The sequence below is a fragment of the Panthera uncia genome, assembly GCF_023721935.1.
Source record: "Panthera uncia isolate 11264 chromosome B3 unlocalized genomic scaffold, Puncia_PCG_1.0 HiC_scaffold_1, whole genome shotgun sequence".
NCBI classification, from domain to species: domain Eukaryota; kingdom Metazoa; phylum Chordata; class Mammalia; order Carnivora; family Felidae; genus Panthera; species Panthera uncia.
Window position 1 is genome coordinate 102,583,146 of NW_026057582.1, and position 22,486 is coordinate 102,605,631.

Sequence of the window (22,486 nt, forward strand, 5' to 3'; positions counted from 1 at the left end):
GAAGTTCGGCCCCTTGCTTGAGGTCACCTAGCTACTAGGACAGTCCTGGAACCGAATCCCAATTCTTGCTACTTCCAGGCCCGTGCTCATTCCAGCACTTCACTGCCACCTTGAAATTAAATTACCTCCTGATGTTAAACATGTTAGGTCTCTTAGGGAGGGAGCATTACTTTCATTCTTCACCCAGGTTAAGTGTGGTCTGTGTGAAAGTGTATCTTCTGTGAGTGGAGGCAGTCTGGGGTTACTAACATTGTGTTCCAAAAGCCCTGAACTCCGGTGACTAGAAAACAGTGTATCATCGTATGTGGGCCAAGAAAACACATTGGCCAGTTCCTGTTCACAAGGCACGAGCCTCTGCTGCCAAACTAACTTTCTGCGTTAGAACAGAGTTGAAGTGTTCAGTCTGGAGCATGCGTTTTAGCAGGAAATTCAGGGTATTCAGAATGAAGCCAGCAAGGCTTCCAAAAGGCATTTTTTTCTCGGTGGAATCATATAGTCTTAGTCACTTAGAACCTTGTTCTATCAGAAAATTAGGAGTTGCAGGGGCACCTGGGTGGCTCAGTCGGTTGGGCATCCGACTTCGGCTCAGGTCATGATCTCGCCGTCCATGAGTTCGAGCCCCGCGTCGGGCTCCGTGCTGACAGCTCAGAGCCTGGAGCCTGTTTCGGATTCTGTGTCTCCCTCTCTCTCTGACCCTCCCCCGTTCATGCTGTCTCTCCCTGTCTCAAAAATAAATAAACGTTAAAAAAAAAATAAAATAAAATAAAAAAGAAAATTAGGAGTTGCAGCAGAAGCAGTGTTAGGCTTAGGTTTAGAATCTTTGCATTCGATTCCCAGCTGTGCCACATAAATAGCTGCATGACTACTGCTTTGTCCAGACTTGAGTTTCCTCGGATGGTAAACAGTGTCAGGAATCCATGAGAATGTCAGGAAGATTGGGCTTCGGGGCTCAGCTCACGTGTGCTTTTCACCTCATCGAAATCCACCCACAGGGTGCCCATTTCCCATATTGCTTTCTGTCTCAGACTTTTTTTTTTTTTTTCCTCTTAATCATTTATTGGGAGGGAAGAAAATACTGGGATTTTCATATTCATTTAAATGAGGGATCCTCATTTTGCCCCTTTTCCCCAGCTCCATTTCTTTTTTTCTCTTTTTTTTTTTTTTTTTTTTTTTTTTTTAATGTTTGGTTATTTTTGAGGCAGAGACAGAGCATGAGCACGGGAAGGGCAGAGAGACAGGGAGACACAGAATCCAAAGCAGGCTCCAGGCTCTGAGTTGTCAGCACAGAGCCCGACGCAGGGCTCGAATCCATGAACCGTGAAATTGTGACCCAAGCCAAAGTCAGATGCCCAACCGACTGAGCCACCCAGGCACCCCTCTCTAGCTCCATTTATTGAGCAAACCCTATGTCTTGTAGCACCTGTGCCTGTATCTGTGCAGGGCTGATCATTTACCTCACGCCTGTAGGTCCAGGCCTCAGGCACACTGCCCTCAGGCTGGTGCTCTCCGGCTTTGCTCGTGGTGAGCCATGTACCAGGAATGTCACTGCAGAGGCATCTACCTCCAGCTGTGTCCCTGACAAAGCCACAACCTGGATAAAAAGGAGGCAACAGCCTTTAAGGTGTTTAATGGACTGAAGGTCTCCTGTCGTGCTCTGCAGCAACAAGACAGCTTATACCTGGGAGAGGAGTTTTGCCTTCATGAGGAGGGGCAGGGGCCAGCACTTGAGAAATTTTCCCAAGGGGGGAAGAAAAAATGGAACCCTCAGAGGGTCCCCTCCCACCTCAAACCAACTTTAGACCCTTTGCCAATATCTGGGAGCCAGATGTCACATCTACCAAAGAGATACCCACCCCCCTGTCTCTGAGCTCTTCTCTCCGTGTGCATCTTGTTTGGGTGAGCAAAAGAAGACAAGGCCTCTAGGGGTTGGGTGGATGATTGGCCTCTTTGCGCGAGAAAAGACCAAGAGGTCCAATGCCTCCATGAACATTAGGGAAGCTATAGTAGCCATTCCCAGTCCACACATTCAGAGACCCCAGTTTTATGGCCGCTTAATTACTCTATCAGGCATCGGGCCTAATGATAATCATCAGGTTTTTCTGGAAGAGAAAGAAGGGCACTTGGTGCATGGAAACCCCACATCATGTGTGATTTGGGAGATTAACTATGGAGGGCAGAGCTTAGCAAGAACAGGAGCATCCACTCCCTTCTTTTTCTGGGCCCAGGCAAGAGCGATTGCACTTTGCAGTAGATTATGCTTCTCTTGTGGCTGCTCATATTAGTTGATGGGTTTCTGTTACGAGTTCTTCCTTGTATTTATTAGAGAAACGAGACTCTTAAGCCTTATGTGTTGTCAAGTTGGATGGTCGAGGTGACTGTTAAAAGCCTGCCATCTGAGTTTCTCTTCATCTTTCTATACGGTCTTCATCATTGTGACCCAGAATCATGGTGGAAGTAGAAACATCTTGTTTCCCCAGAGCTGTTTTGAGGTATATTTTGTGAAGGTAGCTAGTGCTAAAAAGAAATCATTAATAGAAAGAAAGCCTGAATGGTGTTAAAAATGGTATAAAACATGCAGAACTTGTCTCATCTTTTGCAAGGATGTTTCTGCCTCCTCATGACAGGTACTGATGGTTCCGACTTGAGGGAAATGTGAATGAATTAGCATCATACCTTTATTTGTCCATATATTTATGTTTGTCTCTTTGGAAAGCTGGACATAATCTTTGAAGGTTATTTTCTAATAAAAACACAGCAAGAGAGCAAGGCTTCCCGGGGGATTATCATAAACATAGGAAAAATAGCAGTTCATAACTGAAAATTGCAGAAGTCCTATGACAGCGTTCTTTCACGTCTGCTGTGGACATTTGTAGTTTTCTTGGGCCTGCAGCTGAGAATAAGTTCATCTCTCATATCGTTAGCCCTAATTCTTCCTCCAAAGCAGACTGAGAAGAAATCTGGACTAACACGAGGCCCAAGTGTGGAAGATTATACACCAGTGAGAGGCCCAGGAGCCACAAGACTGAGGCCAGTGCTGGTGGAGAACCCAGCAAGGAATAAGGAAAATGGAGACACACAAACAGGGAAGTTAGCATTCATGTCAGATACTAAATTGGCTCCTTGAGGGTGATGAATAAAGAAACAGTTAAAAAACTAGAGATTTTCACATGAACACACAGCATTCTGTTCTCCTCTTCATTTCTGGTCTTCATGGGATGGCTACAGCATCTCCATTCTGAAAAGAAAGTTAACTTAAAACTGTAACAGGAGATGGGGTGCCTGGATGGCTCAGGCACTTAAGCGTCCAACTCTTGATTTTGGCTCAGGTCACGATCTCATGGTTTGTGGGATCAAGCCCCGCCTCAGACTCTGTGCTGACAGCACGGTGCCTGCTTTGGATTTCTCTCTGTCCGTCTCTGCTCCTCCCCTGCTTGTGCTCTGTCTCTCTCAAAATAATTAAACTTAAAAACAATTTAAAAAATACAAATAAATTTTAAAAACTGTAACAGGAGATCTTGAGACAGTCCCCTTGGATCTCTTGTAAAGTTGATGTCTTGTTTTAATTGTTGAAAGAGAACTAGTAAGATTCCTGAAAGCTGAAGAAAGGCCAGATAATTGTCTAATTTTTACAAAAAGAGAAAGAAGTAGAAATAAAGGTTTGGAGACAGTGTCCAGCAATTTACAGAAATAAACTGAGGTCACTTTCAGCTGGTCAGGGAGCTTCTTTAGTGAGCTGCTGCTTTTCTTAAATTAAGGCGCATCAAAATGTGGGGAAAGTTATGCTGCTTCAGTCTTGTTCGATTTAAATATGTTAGGGCCAAGGATTCTTAACTTTAATGGCTGGTTTGTATATTTCAGTTTTTACTTTTGAAAGAGCTTAAAAATACAGAAAATCATATCAACATCCATGTGCCCACCCTCTATAATTAACTAACTTTGTTAATGCTTTGTCCTATTGGGTTTAGATCCCTACTTTAAAAAATCTATATCAATAATTTTTTATCCGTTATCAATCCCATTCTCCTTTTTTCTCTAGGCACAAATAACTATCATGATTTTAGCATTCTTAGACCCCTTGGAGCTGAAAGTCCATCTCCTGCCTCCCACTACCAGCATCAGAGAAACCGCAGCACATTACACGCACAAAATTGTTCCTTAAACTGTTAAGAGGGTCCCCAGACCCAAATGCCCAGCTGGATTCTTTGGGAATTTAGAAACTCCAAATCAAGAACCCCTGCTTGGGGAATCCTTTCCTTTGGAGAATCTAGTTAGCAATTAACAAATAATGGGATCCAGTTTAGGCAGAGCCCTGTCCCTGCTGTCCAGGGAGCTGCTCTGTGAAGCTTTAGACACGCCCATGTGAGCACTGTTGGCCTCCTGCATTTGCTCTCTGCTGGTTTGTCATAGTAGGTTTGTACTGCAAGAGGCAGCCACATTGCCTCTGTAGCAACCACAGTTCAATATTGCTGCTAAACCACAATGTGAGATCTTTGACAGCCTTAAAATTACCCTCGCTTCCACTAGCAGAGCTTTAATTTGGTTCCGTCTCTTGTCTGCTATTAGAAATCATGTTGACTTAATGGCAGAATAAAAATAGAACTCCTTTCCTCCTGCCTTGTCTGAATAGGATACTTTACCATAGGACTTGTAATTTCTCAGAGCCAGAGTATATGAAGGAGTGGCTCTCTCTCTCTCACCCTCCAGGCTCTTCTTTTTAAAGACAGAAGTCTTTAATCACTCCACTTTGATGATGTAAGTGAATTTGCCCACCACACCCCTAACTTTTTTTCCAGCTTTATTGAACCATAACTAACATACAATAAACAGATAGTTAAAGTGTGCATTTTGAGTACTGATATGTGAATATATCCTTGAAAGCATCACCACAATCAAAATAACGAATGTATCCATTACTCCTCAGAATTTCTAGGCCACTGCTGGTCTTTTTGTTATTATAGATCTGTTTATACTTTCTAGACTTTTATGTAAACGGGATATATAGCACATACTTTTCTTTGTTTTGGTTCTTTCACTCAGCATCAATATTTCAATTCTAGCCATGTTGTTATGTATAACAATAATTTGTCCCCCTTTATTGCTAAGTAGTATTCCATCAAATGGGTCTGTCATACTTGTCCATCATTAGGTGAAGAGACAAATATTTAAGTTGTTTCTAGCTTCTGATTACTAATAAAACTGCCAAGACCATTCTCTGTATAAATCTCTGAGTCTAAATTTGTTCATTTCTCTCAGATAAATACCTGGATGTGGAATACTTATAAAATAGGTATGCATTTTTTTTCCTTTCTTGGGAAACTTTTTTATAATAGTTATACTATTTTACATTTCCTCCAGCGGAGGAGGAGAGTTCCAGTTGCTCCACACCCTTGTCAACACTTGAAATGGTCTGTCTTTTCAATTTTAGTCATTCCAGTGCGTGTGCAGTGGTATCTCACTGTGGTTTTAATGTACGTTGTTGAGTATCTTTTTTAATGCACCTGTTTGCCCTCTGTATGTCTTTCTTGGTGAAGTCCCTATTCAGATGTTTTTGGCTGTTTTTCATTGGGTTTGTCTTATTATGGAATTTTGAGAATTTTTTGCATTTTCTAGATACAAACTGTGAAATTTTTTTTAATCCTTTCTCTTAGGGTGTGGTTTGCCTTGTTGTTTTCATAACAACGTCTGGAGAGAGATGGAAATGTGTGTTATTAAAAAAGAAAATAACAATGCTGCAGAGAGTTAAGGAAACAAAAAGCTCAGATAAAACTTGAAAAAATAGAAAAGTAAAGCCAAAGTAGATCTTATATCTCAAATAATTAAACACATAAGATGAATTGAATGTTTGTTTGCATCAGTTATGTTTGCAAATTATTTTTAGGATTCTACCCCGGTATAAGGGAAGAAAAAATAATTTTCTCTCTACACTTCAGAGTTCTTGCCTGAGACCCTGTGTAGTGAGGCAGATTAACAAGAGAAAAACAAATACATTGTGTACCTCATGGATGCATAGCAGATATCCAGGGGAAAAATGAGTAACTACATAGGTGGCCGAAACCACTGGCTTAAATACCCATGTTCAGTTCAGTGAAAAAAAAGGTGTGTAATTGGTTTGGGACAGGTGATGGGAGGTTGCCAGGAAAAACCTCCTGGAGGTTGCCAGGAGATTATGCAGATTTAAATCTGTGCCTTCTCCTCTGATAAATTCTCTCATGATAAAGAGTCAACCTTCTCTTCAGGCAGGGAGAGGGAGACACTCTAAACAGAGGAAGATTTGCTTTGTCACTGTAAATTTCTCTTTCAAAAGAGTAACTTCTACTCTGTTTTCAGAGCTTCTCCCGTGTCTATTTCTCACAATAATTAGCCCAAAACAATCCGTATACCAAAGAGGTTATTTCGGGGTGCCATGCTCTGCTACCTCTCACCAGCTTCCTGTTCTTTAATTTGCATGCCTGATTGATTCTCTTTTGAGCAGCCTTATTGAGGTATAATTGGCATATGACAGAATTTTCCCATTTCAGGCATTAAATTAATTGTTTTTTCCTGTCTTTACAGAGCTGTGCACCTATCACAAAATATTAGAATATTTGCATCACCCCAAAAAAGAAACCTCATACCCTTAAGCAGTTGTTCATTGCCCTCACTCCAATTCTAAGACCTAGACAAACACTAATCTCTTTCTGCCTCTGTATATTTGCCTATTCTGGACTTCTCATATAAATGGAATCACACAGTATATGGTCTTTTGTGACTGCTTCTTTAAATTAGCATAATGTTTTTAAAGTTATAAAACATAAACTTCCAAGTTCATGATTTTTAAAGTTTTCAAGCCTAGTTTATATTTTGTCCTCAGAGAATCCTTACCAAATCTGAGAGCACTAAGATTATTTTCTTTGGTTTGCTTCTGTATAGTTTTAATTCTTATATTTAGGTTTAGATGTGGGGAAAGGGCCAGGGTTCATACTCCTACGTATGGCTATCCAATTGTTCCATCATCATTTGTTGAAAAGAATTATTCTGTCCCCATTGAATTAAAGGCATCTGAGCATACTTAATGGCAATCAGTTGACTATATATGTGAAATCTAGTTCTGGACTCTTTTCTGCTCCATTGATCTATATGTCCAAGTACCAATATCATGATGTCTTGATTACTACTACTTTATTTTTTTTTTTTAACATTTTTATTTTATTTTTGGGACAGAGAGAGACAGAGCATGAACGGGGGAAGGGCAGAGAGAGAGGGAGACACAGAATCGGAAACAGGCTCCAGGCTCTGAGCCATCAGCCCAGAGCCTGACGCTGGGCTCGAACTCACGGACTGCGAGATCGTGACCTGGCCGAAGTCAGACGCCCAACCGACTGCGCCACCCAGGCGCCCCGATTACTACTACTTTATATGAATGTTAAAATCTGGTAGTTGAAGACTTTCAACTTGGTTCTTTTTCAAAATAGTTTTAGCTCTTCTATGTGCTTTGCATTTCATATCATCATGTAAATATCTAAAAAAAAAAAGCTTTGGGGATTTTGACTGGGATTGTGGGGGAGATTTGAGGGTAATTGACATTTTAAGAGTGTTCTAATCTGTCAACATGGCATATATCTCCATTTATTTAGGTCTCCTTTAATAATTTCAACAATGTTTATAATTTTTAGGATTCAGGTCTTGCACATGTGTTGTTGCATTTAGCACTAGGTATTTCATAATTTTTATGGTGCTATAGATGATACTGCTTTTTAAAAATTCTTATTTTTTTATTGCTGTTGAACCTAAAAATATAATTGATACTTGTATATTGACCTTATAGCCTGTTACCTTGCTATACTCACTTATTCTAGAAGCTTTTGTTTACATATGCCTCAGAATTTTCTATATAGATATTCACATTATTTATAAAGAAAGATTCTTTTACTTCTTCTCTTCCATCTCTGTACCATTTACTTATTTTTCTTGCCTTATTGCACTGTCCAGGAATGTTAGTACAATACTGATAAGGATGTGAGATCAAACATCCTTACCATATTCTTGATCTTAGGTAGAGAATGTTCAGTCTTCCATCATTTACTGTGAATCTCCCCATCATACTTTTAATTCTTTGCTTATTCTTGTTGTGTTGACCACCATGGATAAACCAACTTAACCAACGAACAAGGCTATGGACCACTTAGCTTTTCAAACCCTGAGCCATAACCATTATTCACCTGGTGAACTTACAACATGTATTGTTTCAGGGGGGAAAAAATAGTACAGGCCTTTGATTAAGTGGTGCCAAATGGTACCATTTGAGTCTAGGGCAGTGGTTTACAACTTTGGCTATATATGAGAATCACATGGGGGACTTTTAAAAACCCTGGTGCCCAAGCTGTACTTCAGTCCAATTCTATCAATAGCCCTGATGGGAATATATATTGTATCAAATTACATATTAATTTATGCAGTCTTACCACAAGTCGGTAACAAAAGGACTGTTGCTATGCCTATTTACTAGGCAATTTACTTACACTGAGGCTTAGAAGAAAAGTAACTAGACCAGGGTTACATAGGTAAATTGACTCTAGAACCTATACTTAACTAAACTGCCTACCCCTGGCTGTATTAGAAAATAAAAGACACTTAACTTCCTCCCCCCCACCTCTCCATGGTTCTAGTGTTTTAGAACTGGTCCATGAAGCTATCATATTAGGACTTGTCCCAATGGTATGTTGCTCTGTTTTTACCCATCCATTCATTTGTCCACTCATTCTCAGAATTGTACTGAGTTCTTTTCTTTTCCTAAAAATTTTCTTTAAGTAATCTCTACACCCAACATAGGGCTTGAACCCACAACTCCCAAATCAAGAGTCACATGCTTTACCAACTGAGCCAGCCAGATGCCCCTGTACTGAGTTCTTAGTATCTGCATAGTGATATGCATAAGTCCTAGGGTGAGAAAATAAGAGCAGAGTAACTCAATTCATGGAACAGTAGCAAATAGAAAATAAATTTTAAAGATTGCCAAAGGAAGGAGGATGGTGATGGATGCATGTAAAGTGATGCTCAAAGACCTTTGACTAATCAGCTCAGGCATATAATACAATGTCTTCTACACACTGGTGCGGCCAGTGCTGGTCAAAGTATAATACCACTAACTCCCCCAAACCCAGATTTTTTTTAACCAGACTTACAGTTTTCTTTTATCTCTGGGGTCCAAAAGACTTCTTTTCCAGACTCCTAAGAATGAGTATGGGACACCAAGAAGGGAATTAACATTTAACGAACACCTGCCGTGTTGGAGGCATTGTGCAGGGTGTTTCTTATGTGTTACTCTTTTTGATCTTTATGCCAATCCTGAGGAACAGGCATTATCCCAGCTTTACAGAGGAGAAAACAGGTTCTGAGGGGTTCATTAATCTGCCCAGTGTCCAAAACCAGGCACAAAGGAAGCCAGGTGTGAACACAAGTTTGTCCAGTTCCAAAGCGATGTTTATCCCTGGCTCGAGGCTTCAAAATTATCCAGAGAGAGGCAGCAGTTGTGCTTTCCTCCTGAAGGTTTGAGCATTTCTTAATCTGAAGAGTAGCACTGGGAAGCATGAGAAAGAAATGCAGAAAAAGAATGTTGGAAGAGGAATTTCAGAGTTAGGCAGGAGCAGGGTGATTTAAGTCAGAATGTAAATTTATGGTGAAGATCTCATCCCATTCTTGAGTGAATTGGAGAAGAAATCCTCACACAGGATATCCTATAAATTGGATTGGGTGTTGGATAGCCAATATCTTCTTTAACACCATCAAAAACCAAAAGGCAAAAAAGAAACTTAAAAAAACCTTTGAGCTAGTTCAAAAAAAAAAAGGAAAATCCTCAGAATCTCTCGCAGGAGAGCTTGCCCTCTGATCAGAAGGTTGTGCTCTCTTGGGACTTTGTCTCTGAGACCCCACCGGAGTCACATATTTCTTCTGGTCCCACATTTGTTTTGTCACAAGTACCATCTGACCTGTAACCTCAGGCTTTCACGTTCACTCGGAATGTTCCTAAACTGCGTAATTTTCGTGTGCATATGTTTGGTTTATGTACAAAAGAAAGGGCAAATAAAGGACAAATAAGGACTTCATCACACTTACGATCTTACAGAAATGTGTCCAGAGGGACCTTAGAAAAACTCATAATTCCCAACTTTTCATTTCTCACAGGAAACTGAAGGCCAGTGAGCCTTAAGTGTTTTCCCCCAAGTTTCTGAAGTCACTTGGGTGGCAGAGTTGCAACTTCAAACCAGGTTGTCCAACTCGGTTCACCAGTAAGAGTGTGCTTTCTGTCACAACGGCTACCATCTTTCTTATGCATTTGACTTATTCTTCATCCTCAGATTCTTCAGAAACCCAGCCCGGAACTCAAGCACCAGCTGGCTGCTTTCTCCAAGCGTGTCGCTGGTGCCGTGACTGAGCTCATCCAGGCAGCAGAAGCCATGAAAGGTAGGCTGGATTCTCTCGTGTCATCTCGTGGGACACCACTCAGCGGCCGTGAACTGAGCAAAGAAACCCCGCAGCCAACACAGGCCCTTTCTTGGTGAATGCAGTCAGAAGGAATACAGTAGGGGGTTTTTTTTGTTGGGTTTTTTGGTTTGTTTTTTTTAGCAAATGAGAATAGAGTTAGAATTTCAAAGTAATATCCTCCTCGAGCAAGGCTCTTTTCCAGTCCTTTGATTAAGTACTTCCACTTAAATGGTATAATCCACCTAGAGCAGCTCACTTCTCTTAAGGGTATCGCCCTTTATTTTTATCTCTATTTGCCTTCATCAGAATATCCTCATTCAAATCATACAGTCCATGTCTAGGAAATGATACCATCTGTGTACATTGTTTGCACACCCCCTTGTGGTCACATTAGAAGCAGTCACCTCACCAGAGCAAGGTTTTCTTACCAGGTTCCCTTTGTCTGAGTTGAGGTGAATGGTGGTTCTCCATGAGTCCCCAAGAGAAGAGGATGACAAATCTGTGTGGTCCGCATAGTCTCAAGTATCTTGAAAATGGTTACTTGCGTTCATGAGCTTTAAGAAAGAAGTCAGAGTAAGGCTCGAGCTGGCCTTGAACCATGAGATCTTGATTTTTGACACTGCATCGATGAGTGCTCCTGCGGTAGGGCTGTATACACAACTGACTTACACAAGCGACAGGATCAGATAGGAGCTCCCCTTCGCCCAGCTGATCTCGGTGAGAGCTGGAGAGAAGATCCCTTAGGACGGTGCAACTAGTAGGCTGACGGAGCCTCCTTGCACGTAAATCCAGATATGGTTGGTAATGAAGCCAGAGCCCTGCGGTCATAGCTACCAAGAATGACCCTCTTTGGACTGATTTTAGGAACAGAGTGGGTGGATCCGGAAGACCCAACTGTCATCGCGGAAACAGAATTACTGGGGGCTGCGGCATCCATTGAGGCTGCTGCTAAGAAGTTAGAGCAACTGAAGCCAAGAGCCAAACCGAAAGTGAGTGTCCATGTGTGGCTGCTTGTCCGATGTCAATAGGTCTTCCTGTGGATGGCTGTGAAGTGAAGCTAGGTGTGCCCACAGGGAGCCTGTCTCCTTCCCCGTGGTTAGACTGGCAAGTGGCAGACCTGCTCTACCTGCCCAGCACTTTTTTACAGGGCATGGAAAAAAACCCAGATCCTTCAGGTTAACCACCCAGAAAAATACCTTTGGGCATCCAAAGGAAGAATCCAGGGCACTTAGGATCTGAATTTAGTTCCATTATATAGAAAGCAGGTGTTGGATGCTTACTATGGGAAGTCCCTGTTACTGAAGGGGACGTTGTCACCCTCAAATTTTCTGTTTTCCACAATGCAGTGCAAATAGCAATGCTAGGTCTCTCCTTTTCTTCAAATCAATAAAGGGTAATGTGGACCTCAAAGTGGACCTAGTAACAGAGTTCCTCAGTATATGCTGGAGACTGGTGGGCTGGTATGCTTTCTCCATCTGTGTTGGTCATCTAGATAAATGTTTAAAACTTAAGTCTTTAAGGGGAGCCTGGGTGGCTCGGTTGGTTAAGCATCTGACTTCGTCTCAGGTCATGATCTCACGGTTTGTGGGTTCAAGTCCCACATTGGGCCCTGTGCTGACAGCTCAGAGCCTGGAGCCTGCTCCGGATTCTGTGTTTCCCTCTCTCTCTGCCCCTTGCCCATTCATGCTCAGTCTCTCTGTGAAAAATAAATAAAAACATTTTTAAAAATGTAAAACTTAAGATGCTAAAGAGAAACAGACATTTAAGGACTTACTCTAAGATGGGGCCATAGAAAGGACAATTATACATAAAAGGATGGTGAGCTAGTGCTGTCTAGGGGCAAAGCCCAGTCCTGTCCAGAAGCAGTTACCTTTCACTCTACCTCCCATGGCTGTCTTCTCCCAGAAGACGGTGGAATCAGAGGAGGCCTCTTTTTCTTTGTATTCAAGCAAGTCCCTATCACCTCACTTCTCTTCCAAGGACCCAAAAACCTTAGGAGGTAAAATATGGTTTTTCCCCTCAGAAAAAGCTGGATCCCCCAGATTAGGTATGCCTAAAACTCTACCATTTTTATAAAACCAGAAGATGGAGTCTGAGCACTGAAATACACCAAACCACTCAAAAGCAGCACCCAGGTTAATGCTGCATGTAAAACAGACGTGAGCATGTAAGTGAATGTATTGAGCTTGGGAACCTTCTTAAAACCATTAAATTCTTAGAACCAGTCTCCTGATAGTTGCTGATAGTTGGTGAAGGCATTTCTGTAAATCTCTCATCAAGATGTAATTTAGGAGTTATGGCTTTCTGATTTGGGGGTTACCAGGGTTCTCTCTACTAGCCTCTAACCTAAGGGTCTTAAGAGGTCTGAGATTGTCCAAGGTGTTCTCAACAAGTTTAAGAACTGGGTGTGTATATAGGGGCAACTCCCACTTTCTGGCCTTGTCTTTATTTGTGCTTGATAAATCAGGTTAATTGCAAATGGAAAATGTGCATTCAACTAAGAAGCAAGCAACTGTTGACTAAGATTTGGAGGCTTTGTGTGTAATTTGTCTTTCCTTTTCCTCATCTGATTTAGCACAAGTAGCCTCTCGTGGAGAGCTTGCGTCTGCTATTGCTGAAGTCATGTCAGTTGACACTGTTCTGGAGAATTAGCCTGGTGCTCATGTAACATTAGCACCTCCCCAGATTCTAAGAGCTCCTGTTTCAATCCCTCTCCTTTTGTCCTTTTGTAAGGTCCCTCTGTGCTCTGTCTCTGAGTCCTAATTGCCCTCTGTCCAGCCATCGATATACCTCGTGATTCTTGATCTGAAAAAAAACCAGCAATTAGAGGCCCTACCCCATAGCATTGTTGTTATAACAGTTAAATGAGATAATTTAAGAATACAGTGCCTAACTGAATAAGCAGTAACCAAAAAGATGCTTCAGAGACTTTTATTTACTACTTCCTAGGAGAATGCCTGAAAGAATAATTTTTCCATAGACCCATGAGCTGATGGCCTTAGCAAAAAGAAAATAAAAAATTCACACTGATTGAGTACCAAGTATGTGCTAAGCAGTGCTTTACAGGCGTTGGCTCGTCGGGTCCTTGCAACGTGCCCACAAAGCAACACCTGTCCATGGAGAATCAAAGGCAAAATACCTTGCCAGAGTCAGGTGGCCTCGACTGATCTGGAAGCATTGTATGTGCGCTATGGATGACACAGTCAGTTCATACCAGTTTTCTGGGTTTAGCCAATGTCAGAGGCTGGGGCAGCTCCACAGGGAAGCTTTTTGGTTTGCCTGTACCCTCTGACCTGTTACTGCCACTTCCTGTGCAAAGGAGGAAATCCAGAGAGAAAGAAACCTGGGGGAGGGGAAGCGGTCGGGGCTGTTGCCTGTAGCCTTGTTTGTAATAAGAAGTTAGACGTGACCTGAGTGTCTCCTTGGAGAAGAAGTACACAGCTGTTGAGAATAATGTTGGTAGGACTGTTCGGTGTGCAGAGGATTCTGCTCATGGCATAAACGTAAAGTAAAAACACAAAACAGAACAAAAAAACAGGATGCAGAATTATGTGCTCGGTATAACTCTGTAAACAACACTTACATACAAAGGAGACAGGCGGGGAATGTACAAGAATGACAGTGGAATTCAGGGAGTGCCTGGGTTTTAAAATTTTGTAAAACAGTGTTTTAAAAATAAGAGCACTTAAAAAATAAGTGATGGCTGCAGAGGTGGATGTGTGGGTGCTCCCTGCACTGCCCTGGGGTCATCTAGCTTTTGTATTTACAGTGTGGCTCTTTACGGAGAGCCAAGGAATCCTTCGGTCAAGGTCAAAGTGGACATAACTGTTGACCTGAGTCTCTTCCTTGGGGACGCCTACCTTAGGCCGCTCCCCTCTTCCTGTTAGGAAGGGTGCTCAGTACTTTCTGAGTGTCTCACAATGATGTGAAGTCTTACGCCACCCATTGGCCAGAGGCTCCTGACACATGGATTATATTATCGATAAAATTCTTTTAAAGAAATCTTCAACCTAAACCAGGGTTTTTGTGCCTGTCTAGGAACAAAACCATCTGCTATGTGGTAATAACTGCATAAAATCAGATATCTTCCTTACCTTTATAAAGGAATGCATTTCCCCAGTTTATCAGTCAGTGAAGCGTCCGACTCTTGATTTTGGCCCAGGTCATCTTGATCTCGTGGTTTGTGAGATTGAGCCCCGCATCGGGCTCTGCCCTGTCAGTGGGGAGTCTTCTTGGGGTTCTCTCTCTCCCTGTCTCTCTGCCCCTCCCTGCACTCACACACACTCTGTGAAAATAAACATTTTTTTTTTTTAATTCCCAGTCTGACACCAAAAGCAGCCAGTCTTTTGTGGTTCATTGGTTCTCTCCATCCCCTTCCATAACTGAAAAAAAAATAAGTCATCCCCAAGATACTGTGAATAAGCATTTGCTCTCGCATTCCCATCCCTGTAACTACACACGAACACACAAGCCCTTAGTAGAGAGCAAATAATGCTTTCCTTTCGTAACGGGAGAGCATTTACACTGCTCAGAGGAATAGTATCGGGGATGGGCAATGTTTTATTTTTTTTGTTTGTTTGAATTGTTTTGCTCACCGCATTCTCAGGTCGCCTGTTTTAAAAGTAGAATGCTCCATGGTTTATGAAGATGATTCCTGGCACCTTTTCCCCGCTCAGGCCCTTAAAATCTCAGCACCTCTTTTTGCCTGGGATCTGCCAAACACAAATAACCAATTGGCACTGTTGGATCCACTGTTTTCTTGGGAAGATTGTATCAAAGCAAAAGGAGAGAAGGTCGGATGTATTGAGGCTGGTGCGTGTAACTACAATGTTGCTAATGGTGTCGTTTCCACACTTACAGACAGACTGTGCTCCACAGAGAGGTAATGGACTTGCGGCAGTGGTGACCACCCCCTGCAGCCGTAGCCTGCAGTACTCTGCCTTTTCTCGAGCTCAGTCAAACCTGGATGCCTTTTCTGCAGGCCTCTGTGTGATATGTTTGATATATTAGGTTGTTATTTAATCCAACTATATATCAAACATATTCCTACAGTGTCTTGCCCTGTCTCCGGGGGTTCCTAATATAGTTTATAAGGCAACAGGAAAGCATATGTTAAACTCACAAGCAGATTTAGAAGACGGGGTGCTCATTCCATTTCATAATGTTATCTTTCCGTTTTTTCTTGTAGCGTTTAAGACCTGTATCAGTGTCGCTAGATTCTTTTGTTTGCTGTAGAAACAAATCATAATTGTGGATGTTTTCGTAAGAGCTTGAGATATTATGTATAGCTTAGTTTTGTCAGTAATGAATCCTTAAGGGATATGCTCAGTGGAAAAAAAAAAAAAAATGGAAGGTTCCAGGCCATGTTTGTGACATGGGCTAAAAGCATTATAACCCCCACACACGTAGATTTACATTTCATCCTGATCTTCAATTTAGAAATTAGTAATTTTCATAATCTAATTTCTAGCAAATATTTAAACACAGATCAACTGTCTGTAAATTTCCCTTCTGCCCATAGTATCAAAACATATAAACCAAATCAGCCATACTAACTGTAGGGATGGTGAGTCACTGGGTTTATAGAAACTTCAGGACTAAATGTATCTAATAAAGATAGTGTGCACTCTGTCTGTCACATTTCCTGTAATAGGTTAACTGGTCAGTCGAAGTTGATAATATTTAGAATAAGCTGACAATCAGAAAGTAATTCCATGGCCTAATTGGGTGCAACAGGAAGTTTGGGATTATGAAACATTTTTTTCTGGCACGCAGCAAGCCGCCTTTGGTTGGCTTTGACCTCCTCCTCATGGAAGCGCCTGTGCAGTTTGTGAGTTCATTCTGATCTGTCTCAACAGAAGACTGAGCACTGCTTTCTGGAAAGAGAACCATTGTGCCAACAGCTCAGTCTTTTGGAGCAGAATAGTGCTCTTTTAAGAGCACATTTGAGTATGTGTGTAAGCAATGCCCCACACAGGTGGCGAGCCAGTGGTTCGAACAGGTTGGTCAGGAAAGTTTCCCCTGTTATGTCTAGAAGCCATCTCCAAGTTGCTTGCAGTGAATGCATAGTGACAGCAGCAAAGTGATGACACAGGAGAGGGAAACACAGTGTTGGAGTCCCAGCTTCCAGAGTTATAACGTGGAGCCTGTCCCTGGGATCCTTGTCCACTGAGAACAGATCAGTTTGGAGGGTGTGCAAGATGCTGCCACCTTCACGCAGCTAGAGGACAGCGTTTGGGTTTTGACTGCAGTTAAAGTTATTGGACCAAAATGACAAACTGTCATGGAAAAGAGATGACAAGTTATTATAAATAACGGAAAAAAAAAAAACCCAGTTTAAAAGGGCCTTGAGGGGAAACCCATTGGTTAAAACTGATGGGATTTTCTTAATTCTTTCTGTAATCTTGCTCTTGGCCAGCATGCTGTACTGATTAGCTGAGTGGATGGGAAGGGATAGCCAGGTGTTCAGGGAGCAGTAGGAACAGATAGGACATTTTCTGTAAGGCTGAAGTGGGGGCTTTGAGCTCATCTGCCACTAGTGGCTGCCAGTCCCGGAGATGTAAAGAGTGTGAAAAGCAAAAGTGTGCGGGGAACTCAACCCACCCATGTTCCCAGGTGACTCCCGACCGTGTAGAACAGGAGGTCTTGTCACACTCTCGTCAGTTACATAGAGGATTCCTATCACAGCAGCAAATGTATCTGATCGAGATATTTGAAAGCATTCCATTATCTTTTTTGTCTGTGCTTCCTAAGTAAACACTCACATGACTTGTTTTGAAAGCACGATCATCTTTAATAATTTTTCCATCAAACAGAAGTAGCAATTAAAAGATCGTTTCAGTGGTGTTACTTTTTATCAGGAAAAAGATAAAATAAAACAAATAAAACAACAGCTACCATGGGAAAACCACTCCTAACATACGAATCGTGCAAGCTCGGACACTTTCTAATGGATGCTGCATGAATATGCAGTTATTACCTGGGTACAAAGAGTGGTCCCTCCCCAAGTTGGAGGCAAAACCACTTGGCACTCCTTTCTCTCCATCATCCATTTTGACTGTTTACTGTTTGCCTAGGGCTTTCAGGGGAACGAGGCCAGCTGTCCAGGTTTGGGATCATGGCAGGTCTAGTTATTCTAAGAATCTTCCCATTTATAAATTCTCATTTATAGTAAGAGTGGTGGTCCTAAAGACAACCCACCCATGTGGCCTCTAAAAGAAAAGCTGATTTGGCTCTTATACAGTTGAGTTTTTGGGTACAGGCTAAGGTCTCTCCCAAGGCACTTCTTAGTTCAATACCAGAAGCAAACTGGTAGCAGCCAAACTATTCCACTCAGGCTTCCAATTGGCAAGAAAATGCTTCCCTGGTGTTGTGTGTGTTCTTGGTGTTGGCCTCCTTTTTTCCCTCAAGTATATTTAAATTATATGCAAAATGTCCACACCTTTAAGAAATATTTCCAAAGTTGTTTTTTTTTTTAAGTGTCTGATGTGATATGACCTTGTTTTTAACAGCAAGCATTCTGCAGGACTTTGGGTAACACAGAACAAAGCACAGTTTCTAAGTGGAAAAATGGCACCGTGAGTTGTGATCTGTTTTTTGTAGCCAGTTGTGAGAAAGGTGACCCCTGTGTTTATCAGCTCTTAGCAAGGCAGTCCCTTAAAGGAGGTTTACACAGAGGGAGGCGGACACCAGGGCAGGGACCTTTGGACCATCTCCTATGGATACCCTCAGCTACCTCACCTTCAAGCTCATGGGGGAAGGGGCCATAGGGCTGCAGGGATGTAAGTCACAAATGGCAAGTAAAAGGACGACAGACCAAAACATTTTTTCTCTGGGCACCATGTGCCCCACAACCTGTCAGGGAAAAGGTTGGCCAAGATGCGGCATGAGGGAGGCAGGGTTTCTCCATGGAGGAGACTAAGAGAATAAGGAAGAGAGAGAGTCAGCACCTTCTTAAGAAATGTTTAATTTGGAACTGTAGCACGTCTAGGCTACAGGACCAAGAGAGCTGAGGTTCCTCCGTAAGTAACGAATAGAAAACTGATTGATACCTGGAGAAAGGCAGCAAATTCTCTGTGGTCAGAAAGTGCAGGGCACTGACTAGAACCCAGATTGCCCATCTCCTTTGGGGGGGTTGAGGCAGAAGCTGGAAGCAGTGCCAGTTGGTATCATGTGTTACTTGAAACTTCATTCATCATTGGTGTATTACGGGTTTTATTTATAGTTATTTTAGGCTGTCATCAGAAGTGGCAGTTAGACCCTTTCTCCAAATGATGAGTGGAAAACGGTTCAGAGAGGGAAAACAGACTAGCTTAGCACCAAGTCTAAAAAGAACAGTTTTTAAAACCACAGAACACGAAGGTAGTAAGAGAAGTCACCATGAATTAATTGTTAGGAATTGTTGAGCATTTGCTACGAGTCAGTTGTGCTCTACATGTATTTATAATGTACTTATAACAACCCTATCAGGTAGGAGGGAAGGAAGGTTCAGAAAATGAATTGCTCCAAAGGTTATGTCCTCAGAATGCCTGAAAGGCCAAAAGGCAAAATACAAACTGAGTAAAGACCTCCCCTTTCCCTTCCCTTCTCTTCTCCCCCTTCGTACCCCAGTAGAACCTCAAGCTCCTGAGACACATTAGATCAATCAGAACAAGACAAGAGCCTCACATGTTCTTCTGAGCACAGAGAGCAGACATCAAGAGAGCCAGCCCAAAACGTGGCCTTTCCCCAGAGGCACTTCCCCAGACCTCCAACTTTTTAAAAGAGAAGCTCTGCAGGAGATCACCAAACAGGAAAAATACCAGCAAAAGGGTGCTTGGGCCTTTCCCAAAGCTACCAGAAAGTCAAGATGAGGATAGGTCTATCCTCTGCTAGGGCTTAGTGGACAGTCCAGGAAGGACAGCTCCTGAGGGCTGGCGGTGAGCTGGCCAGTGCTTTCTTACAGTGAAGGGGAGCAGGGAAAAGGGCACACCGTACAGAGGATGAGAAGACAGATTCAGCAATCATTTAAGCAGAGCAGATTCTCTGTTTGCACATCTGGTGCTCTTTTCACCAGCACTGCTTTGCTAAGAGCCTCTTTGCAAAATGCTGGAAATGCCATTTGCATCCGTATGTGCACAAGTAGATGTCACAACAAACTACGGATGCAGGTTGAGGGGTGAAGGCAGAGCAGACAAATAACAACCCATGGCCTTGAACGGGGCAGGAGCCAGTGTATAGATGTGTGTTTCTTCCTCCCGGAGGAACCCAGAACGGACAGTTACTGATGTAGACGCTTACTCCATGCATTTCTCCTTCCCCAACCATGTAAATTGCCCTCTGGCTGAACTCTAGAACTTGGAAGACTCGTTTTGAATGGATACATTCATTCAGCAAACATTTATCATGTAGTCTACGCTGCCTGATTGTATACTCGAGAGACCACATTAGTGGAATAAAACACAGTCCGTGTCCTGGAGGAAATGTCAGGCGGCTAGGCTTCAGTTAACTGGGGTCTGTTTCCCGTAGCCCAGGCTAGCATTTCCCGTGGAGTAGCCCACTTCCATTAGAAATGAGACCTATTGAAACACAATCTGCATCTTGAACCAGATCATGGGGTGATTCTGAGCAAGGGCTGCCCGTTTATTAGCCTGTTTAATGAAAGCATTTTCTTAAGTTCCCTGTGCCCTGGGTCTCAGGGTTCTTCAGGCTCTCCTTGTAGCGTCCATGTGACTGTCCTCATTGCCCGCCATCCCCCAGCTACAGTGGGATTTGTTCTGTTGACAAATCCTGCAATTTCGTTGTGATCCTTTTATGTAGGAAGATCCTTTGAAGACCAAGCCACTTTGTTTCTTTCCTTTTCTGCAACACGCTTGAGCATGCGCCCTCCTCCTCTTGTAGCTCTCACCGCCCTTCCCCCAGATGCTGTCACAGGTGCTGGTGAGAGCCAAGGAGACGGCAGCATGGACAGGGACACTTAGGCATTTCCGAGTGTCCTTGGCTTGGGGAGAATCCCACCTTGTAGGCTAGAAGTTGTGTGTGGTATGAAGAAGTGCCTGGTGTTGATGTTTATGTCCAGCAGGAGAGAAAAGATGGGCAGTTAGTGATAAACCTGGCCTACAATGTCTAGACGTTAGCCCTCTGTCCCTGTTGTCATCCCGTTTGGCTTTATTAAGCCTTTCTTGGGAAACTAGTACTTTTTAGTCAGAGCAAGTGTCTCCCAGACAGGAGGCTTTCTGCCATGTTCGTTTGAAAACATCGAGATGTTATGGAAAGAAAAACAAAAATTCATCAGCAGGCATTATACCAGTTGCCACTGCAAGAAAAATCTGTGGGTGTCAAAAATATTTCCAAGCTGAATATCTATTTCAAGTATGTGTTCTACAAAAAAACTTCACGGCAGCAGGAGACGTGGTAGAGGCCTTTGAAATTAGTTTTAATAGGATGATTCTGTAAGATCTAGCCATGGCTTAGAGTTAGCACTTAATTGGAAGAAAACTCCATTTTTGTGGATCCTAAAATTTGAGAAAGCAGAAATCGGATGGGGTACTTCACACTATGCATGGACTCACCTTGGAGGCCACCTAAGATCAGGATCTGGGACCCATTCAGAAGCCCCCATGGGCTTCTGTTTCCCCTGCCACAGTGGAGGGGGCTCCCTTGGGGCTCAAAAATTACGTGATTTCCCTGGTGCTTTAATCTGTTAGATACTTGAGTTTCTTTTGTAGAGTGAATTTCCAAAAAAGTTCTTAATTCGAGGTCACTGACTAGATAACTACTGATATCAGAGCCTAATGCAATTTCTTTGGGGCCTATGTATGATAGTACCTTTTATGCCAGTGTCTTATGATGAGTTGTTTTTCTATTTCAGTAAATAAATGTTATACTCCACCACTACTATAAGCTCCCTTACTCCAAAATGAATCCACTGCAACTGAATCCACTTCTGTCCTGAATGCTCCTAGAGCAAGACTTGGTCAGATAAGAAAGAATGTATGGCTTCTCAGAACTTCTAAAATGCTGGCATCGTTCTCTGGATTCACCAGACGTGCCCTGAAATGTTATTTTGATAACATGACTTGTAAAAAATAAAAATGAGCTTGGAATCTCTCATAGTTCAAGATGTGGTCATAAAGAATGGGGAACGGAAAAAAAATTGTACCTATGTATCCATCCTGTCTGATGTTCCATATGGGACCATTAGTGACCAACTTTGAGCCTCTGGCACGAAATTAGTCATCTCTGATGCCCAGAGGGGTGACCAGGCTAGTAAGAACAGATCCTCATGGAGTCCGAGAGATGGAGAATCTTAATTGCAGCCCTATGACCTCATCCCAACACTCTAGCTCCCTGAGTCTGCTTTCTCACTGTGAATATAAGAATGAATATAACTACAGTGTAAGATTTGTTTTCCTCTTTCTCAGAATTAAACAAGCATTGGAAGTGGAAATGCCTCACAAAACATTTGGCACATGGTAGGCACTCTTAAAGACGTTTTGCTGTTGCACAGCATTGCAGATACACCTGATGATGCTGCCTTGTACACTTAAAATCGGTTCAGAGGGTGAATGGCATGTATATTTTAACACACAAAGAAAAGTATTGCTATACCTGACCCTCACTGCAGTGCCTGAAAGGTACCAGCCACACCTTTAACTTTCCTTAACCAAAGGGGGACTTAACTGTACTCAGGTGCACAGAACATTAGTGGTGAGAGGACCATGGAGGGCATCCAGCGTGACCACCCCAAATTGTGAGACTGCATCCCAGCCAGCCTGGGATCAAGGTCCTTATGCTTGCCCCACTTAGCAGAGCTTCTCTTCAGCTACCGGGGCTGTTCTGGCCTGGTGCTGGTGAACTTAGAGCAGGGCCCTCCTAGCTTCATAACACCTGCACAGTCATGGCCGGAGGTCTTCCCCAGGTGGAGCCGGGCCTCACATTCCCAGGGGGCTGAACAAGTTCCACCTCGATGTCATGTCACCTGGATTTCTTTCCCCCCTTTGGTGAGCTGTGGCTAGTAAGTCACTCCTTCTGCTCAGCCGCAGAA

The 22,486-nt window shown here is 42.7% G+C and overlaps 1 protein-coding gene across 1 annotated transcript in view; it reads left to right on the top strand.

The window, feature by feature from the left end:
- Positions 1–22,486, top strand: part of TLN2 (talin 2) — a 438,163-nt gene that overhangs the window by 403,744 nt on the left and 11,933 nt on the right. The window contains exons 53-54 of the mRNA XM_049613732.1: positions 10,335–10,440; positions 11,326–11,450. Of these exons, the coding sequence (XP_049469689.1) occupies positions 10,335–10,440; positions 11,326–11,450 (231 nt within the window). The remainder of the gene's footprint in view (positions 1–10,334; positions 10,441–11,325; positions 11,451–22,486) is intronic.